Consider the following 19,567-nt stretch of genomic DNA (forward strand, 5'->3'; position numbering starts at 1 on the left):
AACCCACTCAGCTTTCCCTGGTGGGGTCACTACCATTTTGGTGAAGAATGTTTGCTTTCATTTTCTTCCATGTTCAGTCTCTCACTGATTCCAAGCCTGAAAGCATATCTGTCTACAGAACAGTCTGCAGGGATGAAGTCAGGCATAGTTTGAAGGGACCCCCCAATAATTTGAGGCCACCAGATTCCTATCTTTTTGATGGCAGGCTGTGGTTTTCTTATCTCTGAATTTCTGGTGCATTGTGCAGTGCCTAGAAGACAGCGGTGCTTTATAAGTCTTCTAAATGAATAAACAAATGACTGTTTTTATTACACTCTCATTAGAGTGGCATGGAATTAGGAGAAGGGTCTTGGCAAATTATGAGTAGATCTTGTTTATATTAGGATCTGTAGGATCAAATTCTACAACTAATTATTCTTTCCACTTACAGTGTCTAGGAACTGCCTTGCACAAAATAGGCAAGCATAATGCATAATTGTTGATGAATTAGCTCTTTTTGAACTAGAGTATACCTTGGGGTTTTCTAGATATGTTTTCATGAAAACTAGAGCTTTATAACATCAATATCATGTCTAATAAGTCTAAGCTCTCAGTTCCCAGAAAAAGTACAGTTAGTGAATAGAACTTTCTCAATTTGTTTTTTTGTTTCCTCTCACAATTTTTTTTCTTAAACTTTTAGTGTTTGCTTGTGTGCTGGTATTTGATAGTCAAACTCACACTTGATCTTGAGTACTTTATTCTGAGCCCAACAGGATCATCTTCCAGCTAACACTTGCAAAGTAGTTTTATCTCATTAATTTTGATTCTGCTAAAACATGACCTCTTAAAATTTTCATATATCATACTGTGACACACAGAGGCTAAATAAACATAACGGGATCACAGTTTCACTTGAGAAAATCATTCCTATTTTTTATGATGGAATTAATTTGTTACTATTTCACGGGACTCTGCCAAAACTACTGCAATTTCTTGGGCAAGCTTCAGAACCACTGGTATATCTGAAGTAGTGTAATATTGGGCCATGTTATTAACCAATTCTGTTGGATTATTCCATCATGCTGTTCTTTTGTCTGAAAAAAGATCTCTGTGGAAGCACACACTGTCTCTCCCCATAAATTATGTTTGGTCCTAAACCTTGAATTTCTGCTTCATCAATGCCAGCCATGTTGATGATGTTGTCTATGGGCAGGCAGCTTGAGTAGGTTTGGTTTTCTTTTCTGGAACATATTTTTAAAAAGAAGATATCAAAGCAGAATATTCCAGAAGATCATTTTTCTCTTTCTTTTTTGTTTTCTTAGATGGGAAACAACAGCTCTTAAGAGTCTTATCAACTATTCATTCCTGAAAAGTGTATTTTGTCTTTGTCTACACTGATAAGGACAATTTACTACATGTTGGATACATGGTGGTAATTAACACAAACCCAATCCCTACCATCTTGGCCTTATGATCCAGCAGGGAAGATAGATTGCCCTCCTAGGGTTTGGGAAATAATACAAGCTCCAATACTTTGTAGGTTATTAAAAGAACCCAAGGCAGCCCTCTAACTTTGGATCCATGGTAACTGTCTTTAGCATGAGATAAGAAAGTTTTACTCTTCCAACAGAGAACTCTATAGAGTTCTTGGCAAATGCGTCTATTTGGGCTACTGAGGCTAGTAGGTTCTGCAAGAATATTAATGTTAGGAAAAAATAATTGGTGCATATGTGGAGAGTTTGATTCAGTCTCCATTTTTTTTTTTTTTTTTTGGTTTTTGTTTAAAATAACTCACATACATAAAGAAGAACATAGTGACATGTTAGATGGTAGGTAGTTCAACCACTTCTGGTGAAAGATTCCGGGAAGGGCAGAATCAAGAACCAAGCCCTACGGAAGGAGCATAGGATTTCTTAGGCCAACTTCAATGGTACTTTCAGGCATATTAAAGGGAGCTGAAAGAAGGACAAATGACCCATGCCCTTTGCCCTTCAGATTGCTGGAAGGGCAAATGGAAAACCATAGGGGAGGGGGGTTCATATCTGATGTGTGTGGTCATTCTTGTGCATTTCCCACCTAAGACTTCAAGCTCAACACCTACCCATTTGTGGGGCTCTCTGTGTAAAACTCCCTTTCTAACTCTCACAATGCCTGCCCTTGGCCAGGGAATTCAGGCTTTGGTTGTAAGTTCCTAAAGTTGGGGACCAAACCTTCACTGTACTCTGAGCCTTTTGCACAGTACCTGCTGACATGCAGGTTGAAAGGACTCAATCTCTGAGAAAGTAGTTCCTCTCTCTAACGCAGTGCAAGACCCGTGTGTTAGGTAAAGATGAAACCATCAGCCAGATGTCTGCCACAGCTACTATGGCTTTTGACAAGACTGTGAGGGAGATCATCAGTGGCGTTTGCATGTGGACATTTGTTTAGGCCATTTCGATCATCCTGACGGTCATCATGGCAACCAACAACAACCAGTGCTTATTATGTGTGAAAAGAGTGAGACAATAATTCTGTGGCATATCATATAGCTTATTTGACCCAAGCTAGCAGAAACCTTTTCCATCAAAGTGTTTCAGAGAGTAGCAACAACTCATAAGATGCTACAGGATGGCTTGTGCTTAATATTAATACTTATTTAGTAGGGCAGTGCTCTCCAGGTTGTCTGCTTACACTTTAGCTAGTCTTATGGATATATGTGGTTTAAAAAATCTGGAGGAGTAAAATTAGATGGTGCTGGAAATTTTTTCCATTTGCATATTAGTAAATAGTGTAGCTTGCTTGTGTTATTTTTTTTTTCTGGATCCAAAATGCAATGATCAAGTGACCCTGTTTTGCAATAAAAGCAGACAGCCCCCTCCTGTCTGAATAAATTGTGTCATGAGTACTTCCACATGACACAGAGCACAAGTATCTTGGCACGATTTCTGGGTCCCATTGTGTAAACTGTAGAGTGGTGTGGTAGGCAGAGACTAGGGTATGGAGCTAGTCAGCTGACTGGGCTCTGAGTTCCAGCTCTCCAGGGGACAATGGAGCGACCCTGGGCATGTATCAAAGGTTTCTCACTTTTACAAAGAAAGACCAGGTAATTTCAGTGCCTTCTTGACTCTAATTTCCATTTGAGATGGACATTTTGTACAAGTATCATGGGAAGGAATGTGAGCCGGAACCTCATTTTGAAGGCACAGAACTTAGCTCCTTCCCAGACAGGCTTCTGATAAATTTCATCATCTTTGGCTACATAATTGGGAACTATATTAACACGCGTGTGTATGTTTTCTCCTCACCAATTCATAACTTATCCAAAATGCTAACTTGGGATTACCACCACCTTTTACAGATGAGGAAACTGAGGCATGATAATAGACAAGGGCAGACCAAGTGAGGTCCCTATGCGAGCTTTTAGATGGTTTTGCCAGTTTTTCCTTAAAAAAATAATTTTTATAATTCTTGGTTTTGGGGACGCAATGACGATCTCATTGCTTTCCTAATGTTTTAGCTCAGTAGGCAACCTCATTGATATGCAATGCATTTTTGTCGAGAAAATTATTTGCTTGCTTTAGAAAACAGTTAATCACTGGAGTATTTGACACAAAGGGGCAGTGATCCGAGAAATAACTTAAACTACCCTCCCTGCTTACCAAATCAAAACCCAAACCAGCCAACCAAACAAACAAATACCACAGTTCATGGATAATTTCTCCCTGTACTGGTCCGATCATGATTCAAAGTAAGAACAGCAGATAAATGTGTATCCTAGAAGAGATTAGTGTACCATTTATATAGTGTAAAGTCATGCAAACCATGCTTAAAAGGAAGCGGCTTCATTGTGGTGACACGAGGAGGAAAAAGGCCATGACAAGCCTGTGCCCTGGTGGGGCCACCACGCCCATGCATGCATTTGATGCAGCCATTGGTGGTCTCACTGGTAAGAGTTGGATGTGAGAGTAAGTGAGCTATACAACGTCTGTCTACATTACAAGGAGGAGTCAGCCCACGACCCCTTTTAAACTGGCTTGTTGGGAGGGGTCCATACAGAATCAGAAATCCCGTCCCCTGTGGACGACAGAGGCATGGAGCCACTGGGTGTGAAGGGGTCTGTGTCCGTGTCTGTCTCACCCTCGGCGAGGTAACGTTTCTCCCTCATCCAGCTCGACCCCCCGCTCGGGCCAAACACATAATCATCTCTGTCCTGGGAGATGCTGAAGCCACTGGGAGACTGCTCCAGCTCCTCGTGGTTGACTGACATCAGGGATAGAGGGGTGTCGCTGTCCCGAGTGATGCTGCGTCTCTGCTGGGGGGAGACCCGGTCCGAGCAGGGGCCGTGCAGTTCAGCCTGGGAGTGGTAGCTCGCTCGGGAGTCGAGAAGAGTCAAGATAGGCAGGACGGTGGGCCTTTCTAAATACGCTGTCGCCGAGGAGGAAAGGGTCGCTTGAACCTTTCCAGAACTGGGTCCTCCTTGGGGCAGGTTCACTGAGTCGTGGACAAAAAACCCATAGGGGCCGACTTTGTCTATGGGCACCTGGTGGAAGCTATAGGGTGGCTCGGGGGGGCCTGTCTCGGAATAGTTGTAGATGATGGTTTTCAAATCGGAATCCCTGTTGTCGTCTTTCTTTTCCACCTCGACGGGCGAGGAGGTCCCCTTGATGGGGTAGGACTCTGTGACGTGCACCTGGAGGCGCTCCATGTGCTGCATGTGCATATCCACGAGAAAGTCCAGTTTCTTCCCCATGTCATGAACCTGGAAAATACAAGGAGCTGGGAATCACTGCTTTCTCTGGGGAGGGGGGTAGTTATTATTGGTTGGGAGAAAATCCTACAGCATTTACTTTTCAGAAAGGAAGCGGGTTCTTGCAAGTCACATTAACCACAATAGCTCATTATTTCGTGCCTCCTGATTTTGAGCCTTGCACATGTATTAGTGCTAATCTAGAAATACCCTAGGCCAGGGCTTTCCAGAAAGTGAAGCCTGGAAGCAGAGAGATGGTTGGAGGACAAGTTTCACCTGAGGAGGAAGTGGCTTTTCTGCTGCTGTTTGGGTCAAGGAGTGGGTGTTCTTGATTTGCAGACATTCTTAGACAGAAGCATGTGAACTGTTAGTGTTTATTTCTCCTACGGGGTGATGTAAGCCCCAAAGAGATGAGGGCAGTGGTTAGCAGGAATTGAGCTTCTCAGAACTGGAGACCCTGCCTAGGCACCTGGAGGCCAGTGGAAGCTAGACTGAGATAAACTGCATCTGCTCCTACCTACAAAATGGGGACCTTATTTGAATCTTTGTGAGTCCATATACACAGGTGTGCGTGCATGTGTGTGTGTGATGTTCTCTCCCTCACAATTCATAACTCACCGGGAAGCTCTGCAGGCAGGTACATCATCCCCTCTTACAGATAAGGTTGTGAAGCAGAGTACCAGGTAATGGCTGAGATGCCATCCAAGACTTAACAGTAACTAATTCTTATATAGCTTTTAGTGAGCACCTGACTGTTTTATGCACGTTAAATATATTAACCCATTTAATTTTCCCAACAACCCTTGAGGTGAATACTATTATTATCTCTATTTTACAGGTGAGCAAACAGAGGCATAGAGAGATGAAGTAATTTGTCCAAGGTCCCAGAGCTGGTAAATGGGAGAGCCGAGATTATAAATTAAAAATGAAAAATGATATTCTTGATATGCCAGAAAAGAATAATCATTCAACTTTTCTCTCTTCTTTCCTGCACAGATCCAATTTTGGGTTATGAATAAAATAAAAGGATTGATAGGGATCCTAAAGGAAATTGACAGTGTCATTTATCTAGTGTCAAGTTAGACAAACTGTGCAAAAATATAAGCTGCTTTACTGAGGAATTGAGAGGTGAGCTACATGGGGTGCTGTAAGGGAATGGGTTCTCTGTGAGTGAATGAACCCCACCCATAGCCTGCTTCACACAGTCCTCACTGACCTGGGTTTTGAGGGTGGGAGGATTGAGGATACAGGAAATGTGGGGAAGGGAACTCACTTTTCTCAAAGGAACACCAGGAAGCGCATGATATAGTAGATCTCATTTGTGGAGTGTTTATTGTGTGTCAGCTACTATTCCAGTTAACTTACACATATCAATTCATTTAATCCTCACAGCAAACTTATGAGGTATTAAAATCCCCATTTTACTGATGAGGAAACTGAGGCTGAAGACAATTAATTAACTTGCCTATGATTACCCAGCCAGTAAAGTGCTAAATCAGGGGTTTAATTTCCACATCTTTTTTTGAATGGTAAATACTCAAGTATGTTATTTCCCTCTAAAAAAATGACATTTGAAAATAAATTTTATACACTTGTTTTTTTGGTGAGGGAAAGGAAAGACCTACCTGTCTTTCGACTTTCACAAACTTCCCCATCATGCTTTGGTCTTCAATTTCTGATGTGGATGCTCTGGCTACATATGGTTCATTCCTAGGAAAGAGCCAACAGTTCTATATGATTGTTATATCTATTTGTGCTTTGCAAGGTCATTTGGCTAGGCAGGCCATGGCCCTTGGACTCATCACACTCATGCTTATGTTTATGCAGTCCGGAAGAGGCCACTTAACTTTGGAGGTGCATGTGAATCAGGAAACGCCAGCATTTTCTCGACTTCAACACTGGTGTCCCATGCTTACCTTCACTGCAGGAAAATTTGAAGCCAATTATTAAGCTTCCATAGGAGGCTTTGTGTCAAAGCTAATAAAGCACCTAACTGTGCCTAGAGTGTTTAATTCCTTTAAATCACATTCCTTTGCTTTTCAGTCTCAGACTACTGGTTGAGTACTTCTACTCTGAGTGTGTGTGTGTGTGTGTGTGGGCAGGTGGGGGATGGGGGTTGTCTAATCTGAAATTCTATACAGTGGATATCAATATTTCATCTGTTCCATTTTGTTAAGAGTGGCAAATAGATGCTGGACCTGGAAAATGATGCAAAAGATGACGTTGGTGGGGAATGGAATTGAGATGTGTTCTGCAGTGCTCCTTAGCTGTACACAGTTAATAAACACCTAAATTCCAGTGAGTTTCAACATTGTTATGTTCTATGTAGAAGAGAACTTTCAGGGAGCCTAGCTATTCCTCAAAACCATTAATGTTGGGCACTTTCTAGGTAGCTGACTTTCCCTCTCACAGACTACCATCTCCCACTAAGTCCCTGGCCTGTCTTTGGCTGAGCCATCTTGAATTAAAGCAGATGTCAAAAACTGGTGGTCATGTGCTAAATCCAGCCCACCAGTGTTTTCCTTAATCTGTACAGGGTTTTAAAACATTTAAGCTATGTCAAAAATGGGGAGTTTCACATAAAATCTGGACATTCAGCTTTTATGGAAAAATTAGACTATTTGGAAACAGAGGATCTTCATTCCTAAAATTAGCAACAGTGAAACAGAGTAACAATTACCTCCTTTGGATGGGGCGCGTGCTCTTTAGGTCCCCTGGTCTACCAGCCCCTAGTCTACCCCCAGGGTTGAGGCTGAAGAGTAGATGTCTTATATCTTCACACTTACATCTTTGCTTCTTTTATAACAATGAGATTCATTATTATAAGACACATAGAAGTTCTTAAGCCTGACTCTTCACTGATTTATGTTATCTGCCTTGAAGACATTTGGGAATAAAGACATGTAAATTCAGGCAGTAGACTTTCTAAAGGACTACTGTTTGTTCTTCAGGTCCTATAAAAGGAAAATTTTCAAACCTTTTTTGGGGGAGAGCAGAGCTGCTCTGCTGAGGGACAAAGCTGTACCTGTTACAAAGTTGTCAGGGGCCTGGCATCTGATTCCTTTCTCTGGCTTTGTCCTGGGAGGAGAATCAATCAACCCAGGGGTGACCGTGCAGGAAAAGTCAGAATAGCTGACCAGGAACGCCTTGGGCTCTGCTAACATGAAGATTCTTTCTGTTCCAATAAACTCATCAGTCTCCTCTTATTTTATAACAAGGAAATCATTATTTTTATTTTCAATAACCGTAAAAAGAAGTGTCACCATACAGTCTGGGAAGAGGGGCGGTATGTCTTTTGTACAGAAACCTTCCAAATGGCCACAAACTAGAAAAGGCTTCAAACTCTTCTTCATTTTATTTAAGGGAATGGCAACCTCACCCAACCATAAGGGAACCAAGGTGACATTGGGGATAGGGATGCTCCACGGGCTTTGGCACCACTCAGCCTGTCTGTCCACGGCCACACGCCCCACCTGGGAGATTGCTGGGATGGGTAGGTGAACGCTGCCCCTTTCTGAGACTTCTTATGTTTTGGAGTAGTTGGAGGTCCAGGGGTGAAAATCATGTCTATTCTGAAAGAGAACACATAACGGGGAGAATTAAATTACAAAGAGCTTTATGTATAAAAAAAGGAACGCAATTCATTCTATTCCCTCTTTAGTCGGGTCTGAGTTTAGAATATATAAGAGAAGGAAGAAAGGAGAGTGGGAGAAAGAGAGAAACAGAGACAGAGACAGAGAGAAAAGAGAAAGACAATTTATTATCTCAATATATTATTATCTTTCTTTTTTGTCCAGTGGTACCGAGAGCATCTCCCCATCCCAGGGGAGAGACAGGCAGCCAAACCATGGAGACAGGGTGAGGGCTGATCTTGTTATTTCTTACAGGAAATGTCACGTGTGCTGCAAGTCTATCAGGTCTTCCAGCTCTTTTATTCCAAAACATCTAGTTAGGGAGTTTTTCCTGCTAAATCCTAGGTCCGTTTTTAGCTGTGCAGATCTCCCTCCTCAGGCTTCTCTGATCATTAGAGGGATGGATCTGACACTACTCCTGCACTCTGCTTCCATTTCTGCATGAGGCACCAGCTCCCCTTTTGTGCTGCTCCTGAGCACAACAGGAGACAAATGCCCCCCCTTGCACTGCAAAGCTGGGGCAGGGTTGGGGGGTGGAAGCAGTCTTGATGGCTCAGCACAGGTCCAGGAACACTAAGACCATGCACCCAGGCATAGCCATGGATCACTCTGTCTCTGCCAACCTGGCTGCTCCTCCCCTGACACCATCATATACTAAATTGCCCTTCCTTTCTCTCTGGCTACTCCAGTATCAGCATAGCTGCGGATATGCAATTAGTCACCCAGGCAGTCAGCAGCCAGCCAGGACTCATAGAAACATATTTTCCTGATAAATATCAAAAACGATGACAGTGTCAATGTCCACTCTATGCAGATATTTTTGGGGCAGATATTTTTGGAGTCTGGTATGTCCTAGACATCATGCTCCCTTCCTCTGAGCATAAATAACAACACGTTAGGCTCAGAATTCGTTTGTTCACACATCCATTCGTTCACCAAGCATTGAGCATCGACTGTGTGCCTGCCACGATGGTAGGCAGTCACCACTGATATTCCAGTTACTGATAAAGTAAGGTCACAGATAAGAATTCCTCCAACCCAACAGCACCGTCAACTTCCAACTCATGCAACATGATGGTCCTATTAACTCTGTAGGACACAACATTGTTCAGATGAGGAAACTGAGGTCCAGAGACAACTTGACTTGTGTCAATTTGAAATCTCACACAGGTCAGAGAATGAGCTTCAAAGAGGACTTTGGTTTCCTGATGTCACCTCTATGTTTCTTGACATCACATTGTCCTTTATTTTTTTTTAATGGTTTATCTTTTTAAAGAATCATTAATGGTTTGATCAATTTAAAGAAAAAAAAAATCACACTTGGACTCATCATCTCAGAACAGCCACTATAACCCCTTGGCGGAAGTCCTACTCCTAGTATCAGCCCCCTATATGGGAGAGTGTGTGTGTGTGTGTGTTGTGTGCATTTCTGAGTAAACATATATGCGTATGTTTTTGTAATCATATTGCACATATATATTAGTTAATATCACCACAAGTCTAGCAGAGTGTATGTGTGTATATATGTATATAATGATATATATACATATAAATATATACTTATGTACACGTATAAGTGTAGATATATGTCTGAATGTATTACTAGTCATCATATTATGCATATATATTCACAGATCATATAATTCTTTGATCTCATTATATACATTTTCTATGTCATTTGATGGCTCATTTTAGTGAGAGCAGGTGCCATTCTTCTCTTGATCACTGCTGGATAATTGAGGAGGTGTAGTGTGTTAGAAAGAACAGGAGATTTGAAACGGACCTGGTTTGACTTCCAGCTTTGCCACCTACTAGCTGGGTAATTTTGGGTAATTCCTTTGCCCTTTGAGCTTAGGTTTCCTCACTGGTTAAATGGCAGCTTTATTGCAATACCTTAGGGGGTTATAAGGGATCACACACAAATAGGTAGAGCACCCAGGTGGTCAATAAATTGGTGGCAATTATTAGTTGGGCATTGATGCTGTTTCCATATTTTCACTATTATAAATAACACTTGCTGAACATTTTTTTCAATGTGGTGAAAAATTTATATTTAGAATTAGCCAGTTGGACTCAGTTTAGATGATCCCAGTTTTGTTGGCAACATTCAAAGCATCACAGTCAGGGCCCAGTCGGACACATGTCTTCTCTCCACGAGGCCTGATCAGGGTGTTGACCTTGGCCATGTCAATGTCATAGAGTTTCCTCACAGCCTGTTTGATCTGGTGCTGGTTGGCCTTGACATCCATAATGTTTGATGACTATATTTGTTCATAAAATCTTTCCCCTGAATTATGGATCATTTTTGAATGCCTTTCACCCTCAGCTCTAAGGTTCACCTGGCTTTGATTTCTCAGCAGTCAGGAGAGCGTACACCTTCCAGATGCGACTGACTTACCTTGTCTGAAGGTACTTTATCCTGGAAAGCATGTCGAGATGTCCTGCGGAATACTGCTCAATCACATCCTTCACGTCGTAAGGCCTCAAAGTCTCCTTGAATTTTTTTTTATAGAGACGGAATTGTAGAATTCTGTAAGGTGAAGTAGAGACATTTGTGCATCGTGAGTAGAGAGTGAAGGAAACTATAATATAAGACTAGCAAACTCAGAGGTGAGGGGAGAACCAAAGAGAAAACTGGTCGGGAAGAAGTTCCAACTCTTGGTCCTGATTCTACCCCTTCGAACCACATAGAATTAGGCTGGCTAGTGCCTCTCCTTCATGAGCACCTCTCTTCAATCATTTGAATAATAAGAAAATCATAGTGACAATGAGAACTAACATGTATTGAGCATTCATTGCAGGCCAGACACTGAGCTAATTACTTTATGAACAATCTGCTAACAGATCAGTTCGTAGATGATGAGACTGAGGTACAGAGAGCGTCAGCATCTTCCCAGACCCATCTAGCTAATAATGTCAGAGCTTTCCTCAAACTCAGGTTTGTATGCTGACAAGGCCCATGCACTTAATCACTGTGTCACACTGCTTTCTATCTGAGGACAGCTGACGTCTCTCCTCCTCAATAGCTTTTTAAATTCTTTGGCTTATGAGCTTCTAGAAAAGAGACACTAGCTTTTGTCCCAAGTTTTCTCAGGTTCTTAGTAACATAGGACACCCAGAACTCACAGATGCCAAACCCTCACCTCCATCTTCTTGGCAGCCAATAAAGTCACCCCAGATGGCTAATGCTCCTTGAAAACCCCATCACAAGGTCAACTCTTGCTGAGCACAGTGTCAATCAAAACCCCTAATCACAGCCCAGTGATAGGAAACACTGCCTACCCCAGGCCCTCCCATCTCGTACTTGTACCTCTTTATCTGTGGTACATTCAAAGTTCATTTTGTTTGTCATAGCCCCTGGCTCCAACCTCTAAACACTATTTGGCATGCTGATTATACCATCCAATTTACTCGCCATCCTTTTCAACTTTGTGTTATTTTATAAGCCTGCCCTTTACAGAGATCCATCTAAGGTAGGTGTCAGCAAACTCCGGCTCGAGGGCCAAATCTGGCCCACTGCCTATTTTTGAAAGTAAAGTTATGTTGGAACACAGCCACCCCCATTCATTTGTGTACTGTCTATGGCTGCTTCTGTGTTACAAAGTCAAAGTTGAATACTTGAAAAAGAGACCTATGGACCACAGAGCCTAACATATTTACTATCTGGCTTTTTACAGAAAAAGTTTGCCAAGCCCTGAACTAAGGCATCAATGGAAATGCTAAAAAGGACAGAGCAGAAGCCAGACCAGGGAGTGTCCCAGTAGAGACCTCCCTGTGGGCTGACACAGATTCATTCACTGGTGTTCTTTGAAAAAGATCATTCAACCAGTTATGAACCCAGACAGTTGTGTTGTCATCCAGCTGTGCTTCTGTCACATTCTACATGATGGTGTCATGAGAAACCAGGTCAAGGGCTTTGCTGAGGTCCACATACTACAACACTTCTGAGATTCCTTGATTGATTGGACTGGGAATCTTGCTGAAAATATCATGACTAGTTCTTGGAGAATCCAACTTAGTTTCTAGAATTCCTTGCCACCATTGTGGAGTGCTTATAAGCCCATATTCTAATCAAAGTTATCTTTAAGTAGTAGCATTTTTATTTTCTTATAAAATTCTAAAGCAAAACAGAAATAGCCAGGGTGGATTGTAGTCTTGACTGATTTGGACGAAAAAATCCTGTAATTGATTATCTTGTTAAAAATGCTAATTAAAAAGAACTAGACGGATGAAGATAGACAAAGAAAAGCTATGTTGAGTAAGAAGCCTATAAAGGAAGAAAACTCCATGTCAATACACTCCCCTGCCCCAACATCCTTTAAAATAGATAGTGGCCAAAGCCAGACAAGAGTGTGACAGCTGGAAATACTATCAGGAACCTGTGGGAGCAGTTTCAGAAAGAGGCAAGCAAGAGTCACCATGATGACTTGCTGATGCAGGAATCATTTTTCTTAAGGCAGCATCTCCCATCGAATATTGACATACTCTTTGGACCTGTCTCAGGGGTTACTCGAGAGGCTTCTTGCCCACCTTCCAAGAGCCCAAGAGCACTTTACAAAGCCACGTCCCGTGGGAGATGAGCTGGGGCCCGGGGAGGCCCACAGTGGTGATGGTGTGTGTTGGGGGGGGTGCATTACCTGACAGCCCGGATGGCGGCCTTCAGGGTGGGGATCATGTCTTCGATGAGGAAGTCATTCCCGTAGCCCCTGTCTTCCGCCATGGGATCACCCGTCCCGGCATCTGGGTGGGAGACACATATCAACGTCAGGCCACAGCACTTGGAAAGGCTTGGGGACCCCATTCTGTCAGAGCCTTAAAAGCTCAACCTCCAGAGTCTTTGTTCCTGCTTCCAGAAAGCCCACAGTGTTCTCCAGTTGTGACGTCATTCGGGCTTTCTTAGCATCCCGTTCTATTACCCAGAAGTCTGAGTTAGAGGTGCCTGAAGTTCAGGACATGGGGAGAAGGCTAGGAGGAAGGTGACGTGAGTTCTGGGTTTCCTGAATGGCCCCTTGAAGGCAGCAAAGGGAACATGTGCTGGGCGTTACAGTCAGACAAACCTGAGTTCAGATTCTTGCTCTATCAGTCACTATCCTTGTGACCTTGGAGGGGTCCCTTTCTGAGCCCTGCTGGTCCTCCCTTTTCATAAGTGAAAGGGGCACATAGAGGCTATTACTCCCACAGCCCCTGCAGGGTGCTTTTCCCACCCCCTGGGGGCGCTGAGGTCCCCAGGTCTCCAGTTCACTCTACATCTGGCCTCTTTTCATCCTTCAAGTTGACCTCCATGGCCACACACTCATCATGGCCACCCTTAGGAATGGTGGTAATATGTCCCAAGGCTCCCTGGAGGCCTCTGTGCTGACCAACGTGGTGATCTTGGACCAGAAAAAACTTGGGAGCCCCCTGCTATGAGCTATGGGGCTACATCACAGATGCCTCCAGCCCAGGAGATGAGAATAAGATGAAACAAGTTGGTTCAGGGAGGATGGGAAACAGGCTACTTTGTAGACTGGAGAGTTCTTCAATAGGGGAAGGAGGCAGGAGAGGAAGGAGGAGGGAGAAGTGGAGGAGACAGGGTGAGGGAGAAGAAAGGCATTACCTTCAGAACTCTGCCAGAAAGCGTAGGCTTTCATGCGGAAGGCGGTGCGGAAACGATCTTTATTGTTTAAGCCAACAGGCTTTGGTTCTTTAGAAGGACTTTCTTCTATGGCATCTACATTCAGAGGGGTAAATAGCTTGCCTTTAGTATTGCTACCACGAGGATTAGAAAGGCGAACCCGATCCAAGAGACCCAGCTTTTGGCTACAAAATAAGCAAAAGTGAACAATTTTCCTCCTTGAGTGCAGGCTCTCATAATTTCCCGTCCCTCTCCATCAAGACTCACACATCCTCCTCCACGCGTGAAAGGGACGGCCTGCCCTCAGTGCTCAATCTGATTTAGCAACTCAGAATGGGACAGGACTTGGTTTAGATCCTAGCTCGACAGTTTACTAGCTGTTACACCTTGGACAAGTTTCTTAACTTCTCTGAACTTTAGTTTCCTTGTATGCTTAAGTGGAGCTTATATGAGATACAGAATGGAAAACGCCTGGTTCATAGCAGTATGCAGCAAAGCTTCGTTCCTTCTCCATTCCCCTCTACTCTGCATCAATAACTTCCTTTGTACCACTCCATGGTGCCCAGATAGAGACTTACACAGAAAAAGCCTTATCAAATGTTCCTTGAACAGAACTGAATGACATAAATTACACAAAGCAGTACTGTAAACCGGCGTCCACAGACACCTCCCGTGGATAGAACTTAGCGGGGGCTCCTGGGCTTGGATGGAAAAAACATTACCAACCTCTAACTGAATTTAAAATGTCCTTCAATTATGAATGTAGGTAATAAACCCCAGTAATACCTTCAACGCCCCAGTCATATCCTGTGACTTTCCACAGCAGAAATCACAGATCATTTTATATCCTGTTGTCTCTGGGTCTTGCTACACATGCTCGTTACTGCTTCAAAATTATGGTAGTATTCAACCTGCCACGTGGTCTTGTCATTAGACTCATCACAAAGAAGCACACATATGACTGCATATCAAAGGTTTAAATATTTTGATAATTATGTTTCAATATAATCAGTTTCTTTTGTAACTGTATGCATTTTATTTACGGATTCAAAATTGTTATTCTGAGAAAGGGTCCCTGGACTTCATCATGTTGCCAAAAACGTTCTTGGCATAAAAAATGGTTAATCCGTCCAACATAAAGTTGCAAAAACCAGCTGCACCTTGACTTGAAGTCCAGCTCCATCCCTTACCATCCAGGTGACCTTGGGCAAACCTGTGACCCTGCTGAGCCTCATTTAGCTCAGTGTTAAAATAGGGATAAGTATCCCGGCTTTATCCCGTTGCTATGAGATGATGTTTGTCAAGGATCTGGCATAGATCCTAGTATGCAATAGGTGCTCTATAAATATTAATTTCTTCCCTCTATTTCTCAGCCTCTGTCCCTCACCCTTTTTGTGTGGTACATGCCAGAGAGAGCCACACTGCATGTTTTCACAAAGCAATGTACTCAACTTAGTGGCTTCCTCTCCATCACCCCACATGGGGCATGGTATACAGGAGGTGTGCCATGTACTTGAGGAATAAATGAGTCAGTGAATGAATATGGGTTGTCGAATCAGTTCTGCATGGAACTGAGATAATTTAGTATTTCTTGAGAGTATGTCTGGTTACGGCAGCCATGTTCTTCACGCCAGAAGATGCTGCCCCCTGCCAAGCAGGTACCCTATGCTCTCTGAGCACCAGGTCCTCACTGGTTAAGTGGGCCTAAAACACCTGCTTCACAGAGGTTTGGGGAGCATTATACATGAGAATATCTGAAAAGTTTCTTGTCTTCAGCCTGGCATAGAGAAGGATTAAGACATACTTGGTTAACAAATGAATGAATCGAAATATGGATAACAATTGTTACTCCTGACTCTCTCTGGACTGTTCTCTCTCATCCAGCACTGTTATATTAATAACCTGCCCAGCGTAAAATCAGAGAAACTCCAGTACTGAGATAGCTCCATGTTCCCTAACCTGAAGACACAACATCTGGGTAAATAATCGTCTTCCTACAGAAGCAGTAGAAGGCCAACGACATGTGTGAAAAGGATGCTGCTCTCCTGACCGGTCCTGGATGAATGACCAACAGGACAGAGAATATATCAGGGTCCATGGGCTAAAACTGGACAAGGTGGGAAGTCGACTGAACACACAGAAGGCTTTCCTACCCATGAACTAAGTAAAAGGGCGACTGTAGGACAGTCACTTCTCAGGCCCTCTTCTCCTTGGCTCCTGCCTACATGTCTTGCTATATCAACAAGCGGATCTGTCATTCCTTCTGCGCCAAGCCCCTTGCCCATCTCCAAGCCCCCTCCTGCATGTCCTGGTATGCACACGTCCTCTAACCTGCAGTGCCCTTTTTTGCCTTCTCAGGTGGCCTCATTCCCATCTGCTCTTTAAAACTGTCTGAGCATCTGCTCTTGGAAATTGGGTACTCTCTGTTTGCTCCAAAGACATGCTGGGTTTTTCTTTGTCACAGTGTTTTAACACACTGTGTGGAAACTATGTTTCCATGCCTCCCTCCCCACTGGACTGTCTGCTTGGTTATCTTTGAACCCACCACACACCCCTGTCATGTGACCTAGGACACATAACTCATTCTCTCTGGCCCCAGCTTCCTTACACATAAAATGATGACAACCAGCCCTCATTGTGCATGGTTGTTTAAGGGTTAAATGAAAGGCTGCAAGTAAAGTGCTTAGCCAACTGTCTGGGATGCGGGATGCAGGAAGCCTTCAGTAAATGCTGGCTGTTATCATTATCTTGGTAAATAATCCTCTTTCTACAGAAGCACTAGAAGGCTAATGACATGTGTGAAAAGGATGGATAAAATTTCCTGGGCCACGAAGAAAGTGTTTTTTTTAAATGAACTGAGATGAGTTCTTGGGATTTATATATTATTTTACAATACTTCTTAATGCTAGTCTCAAACACTCACCATTGTCATTGAACTCAACCTCTGCAGGAGATAAGTATATGAGAAGCTTAATTCTAGATAAACTAAGCAAGACAAAATTAATGACAGCCACTGTGTTCTAACTTGAAATCTCAGCATAACTGCTGACTATTAGAAAGATAATGAGAGGACTCTCTTGGTTCTATCTGTGGTGGGATTTAGGATGTGCTTGTTTGGCATTTAAATGCTTCATTGCAACCTCTAACAGTCTGAACTGCTTTGGCCGTGTTCACTTAATACCCCATTGGTCACGGAGGACGGTTTATAAGACTTGGGTTCCAATGGCATTAGGAATCCAGATGCATCGGGCACAAGTCAGAAACCTCAGCTCTGAATTACTCAGAGCCATTGCACCTAAGAGGCTTATGGAATTCTTCCTCCAGCAAAGTGGGTGATCAGCTTACTTCTTAATTGCGTTGCCTGAAATCCAAGACCCTAAAGGATAATCAACTGCAAGGCAAAGTTCAGCCCTGAAACTCAAAACCCATCTCTGCCCTTCTCTGTATGGATTTCCAGTGCATTATTCAGGCCTTGGGCTTGGAAGGTACAGCAGGTCTTGCAAGAAAAGCCCTCCACAGAGTTGACATCAGATTTCCTTGGGAGGCTGGGGTCCCTGATTTGTTAAGTGCAGACAGACAATTTCCAAATATGAATTGGAAAAACTGCAAATAGATGGACTGGGGATGGAGAAGTAAAATCAGGGTTGCTCTGTCCTGGCAGATACAGCTCTGCCCTGGACTCCTGCCTCAGGTCTCAGCCCCAGGGAACTCCAGCCATGTTAAATCCACGCGATTCCCTGACTAGCACACTTTCTAGCCCTTGCGCATGCTGTGACCCATAACTGAGAAAATCTTCATGTCTTCTTTTATCTAAATGACTCTGACTTTTTGTCTGAAACTTGGTCCAAGCATCAGCCCAAGGCTCACGTCCACTCTCGGTCCAATTAGACATCTGTTCCCTGTGCCCCTAGAACATCTAGGCTTTTCTCAAGTACAGCACTTGGCCACCATAATGAAATCTTTGACTTATGAGAGACTCTCTCACTAAAGCAGCGGTTCTCAACCAGGGACGATTTTGCCCCCAGTGGACGTTTGGCAATGTCTGGAGGCATATTTGATTGACATAACTAGGGGAGTGCTTCTGGCATCTAGTGGGTTGAGGCCAGGGACGCTGCTAAACATCCTTCAATGCACAGGACAACTCTCCACAACAATTATCCCACCCAAAATGTCAATGGAGCTGAGAGTGAGAAACTAAAAGGAGAACTACTGGTCCTGAAAATATACTTTCCTCAATTTTGTGTATCCAGCATCTAACACAGTGCCCAGCACACAGTAAGCACTGAAAGCACTATTATGATATTGAATGAATAAAGGAAGGAGTATAATTTTGATCTTCTGATTAATAAAATGAATCTACCCTCAGCTGAGAGAGGGAGTGCTGTATAGTGGAAGGAGTGTGGACTTTGCAGTAAGAGAACTGGGTTCAAATGTCTACTCTGTAGTTAATATTTCACTTTGGGTAAGTCGTTAACTCTTTCTAATTCAGTTTTTTCACCTATAAGATAGAGCTAATGTTATTTACTTATTAAACAAAAATGTGTTCAGCACCTTATAAGTGCTAGTCTCCTGGTAACTTGCTGAGTATACAGTGGTGGCAAAAACAGACATGGTTTTCAGCCTCCAATGGGCTTGTGATAAGGTCAGGAAGGCATACAACAAGCAAACAGACACATATATTGCTATAAATCTGACCAAGAAACAAATAGAGCATAGTAATGGAGAATAACAGGAGGTCGACTTAGGTCTGGTGGTCAGGGAAGGCCGCTTGGGTGGATGGGAAGACTGATTAGGAAGCCAATTTCAGTAATCCAGGACCAAATTGGTGATGCTCCAGATGTTAAAGCTGAACTTGAAGGGTGAGAAGAAGCCAGACTGCAAAGAAAAAGGGTGAGAGCTCTTGAAGTGGAAGAACTGTATGTGGATGCAAGGGACGTGAGCACTGGGTTTGTGCAACTGAAGGGAGGGTACATGACCAAAACATCGTGAATGAGGGGCAAAGTGGCACAAGATGAGATCAGAAGCCAGACTGGTCAGGGATTCTAGAAATAAGATTCAGAAATAGAAATAGAAAATAGGAATTTTTATTTTATTCTAAGTGCACCTGGAGGCCACCAAAGAGTTTTAAGAAGGGGAGAGTATATCAACTTTGTATTTCAAAAAGAACACACATGTTCACAGCAGCATTATTCACAGTAGCCAGAAGGTGGAAACAACCCAAATGTCTATCAATGGAGGAATGGATAAACAAAATGTGGTATATCCATATAACAGAGTATTATTCTGCCTTAAAAAGAAAGGAATTTCTGACACATGCTACCACATGGATTAACCTTGAGGACGTTATGCTAAGTGAAATAAGCCAGTCACAAGAAGACAAATACTGTGTGATTCCACTTACATGTAGTATCTAGGGTAGTCAAATTCATAAAGACAGAAAGTAGAATGGTGGTTGCCAGGGGCTGGGAGGAGAGGAAAGCGGGGAGTTGCTTTTAATGGGTACAGAGTTTCAGTTTTATAAGACAGAGATGTTCTGGAGCTTGGTTGCACAACTATGTGAATATACTTAACATTACTGATAAAACAGGCTCTCCCCATTTGGGCACATTATGAGAA

At 43.1% G+C, this 19,567-nt stretch overlaps 1 protein-coding gene across 1 annotated transcript in view; it reads right to left on the reverse strand.

Annotated features, from left to right (window-relative positions):
- Window positions 1-3,191: 3,191 nt before the first annotated feature.
- Window positions 3,192-19,567, reverse strand: part of KCNQ3 (potassium voltage-gated channel subfamily Q member 3) — a 307,393-nt gene continuing 291,017 nt past the window's right edge. The window contains exons 10-15 of the mRNA XM_058564950.1: window positions 13,934-14,136; window positions 12,975-13,077; window positions 10,736-10,867; window positions 8,179-8,277; window positions 6,331-6,415; window positions 3,192-4,717 (exon numbers count right to left, since the gene is read on the reverse strand). Coding sequence (XP_058420933.1) covers window positions 3,983-4,717; window positions 6,331-6,415; window positions 8,179-8,277; window positions 10,736-10,867; window positions 12,975-13,077; window positions 13,934-14,136 — 1,357 coding nt within the window. The 3' untranslated portion in view covers window positions 3,192-3,982. The remainder of the gene's footprint in view (window positions 4,718-6,330; window positions 6,416-8,178; window positions 8,278-10,735; window positions 10,868-12,974; window positions 13,078-13,933; window positions 14,137-19,567) is intronic.

The sequence above is a fragment of the Diceros bicornis genome, chromosome 21 (genome assembly GCF_020826845.1).
Source record: "Diceros bicornis minor isolate mBicDic1 chromosome 21, mDicBic1.mat.cur, whole genome shotgun sequence".
Lineage (NCBI taxonomy): Eukaryota > Metazoa > Chordata > Mammalia > Perissodactyla > Rhinocerotidae > Diceros > Diceros bicornis.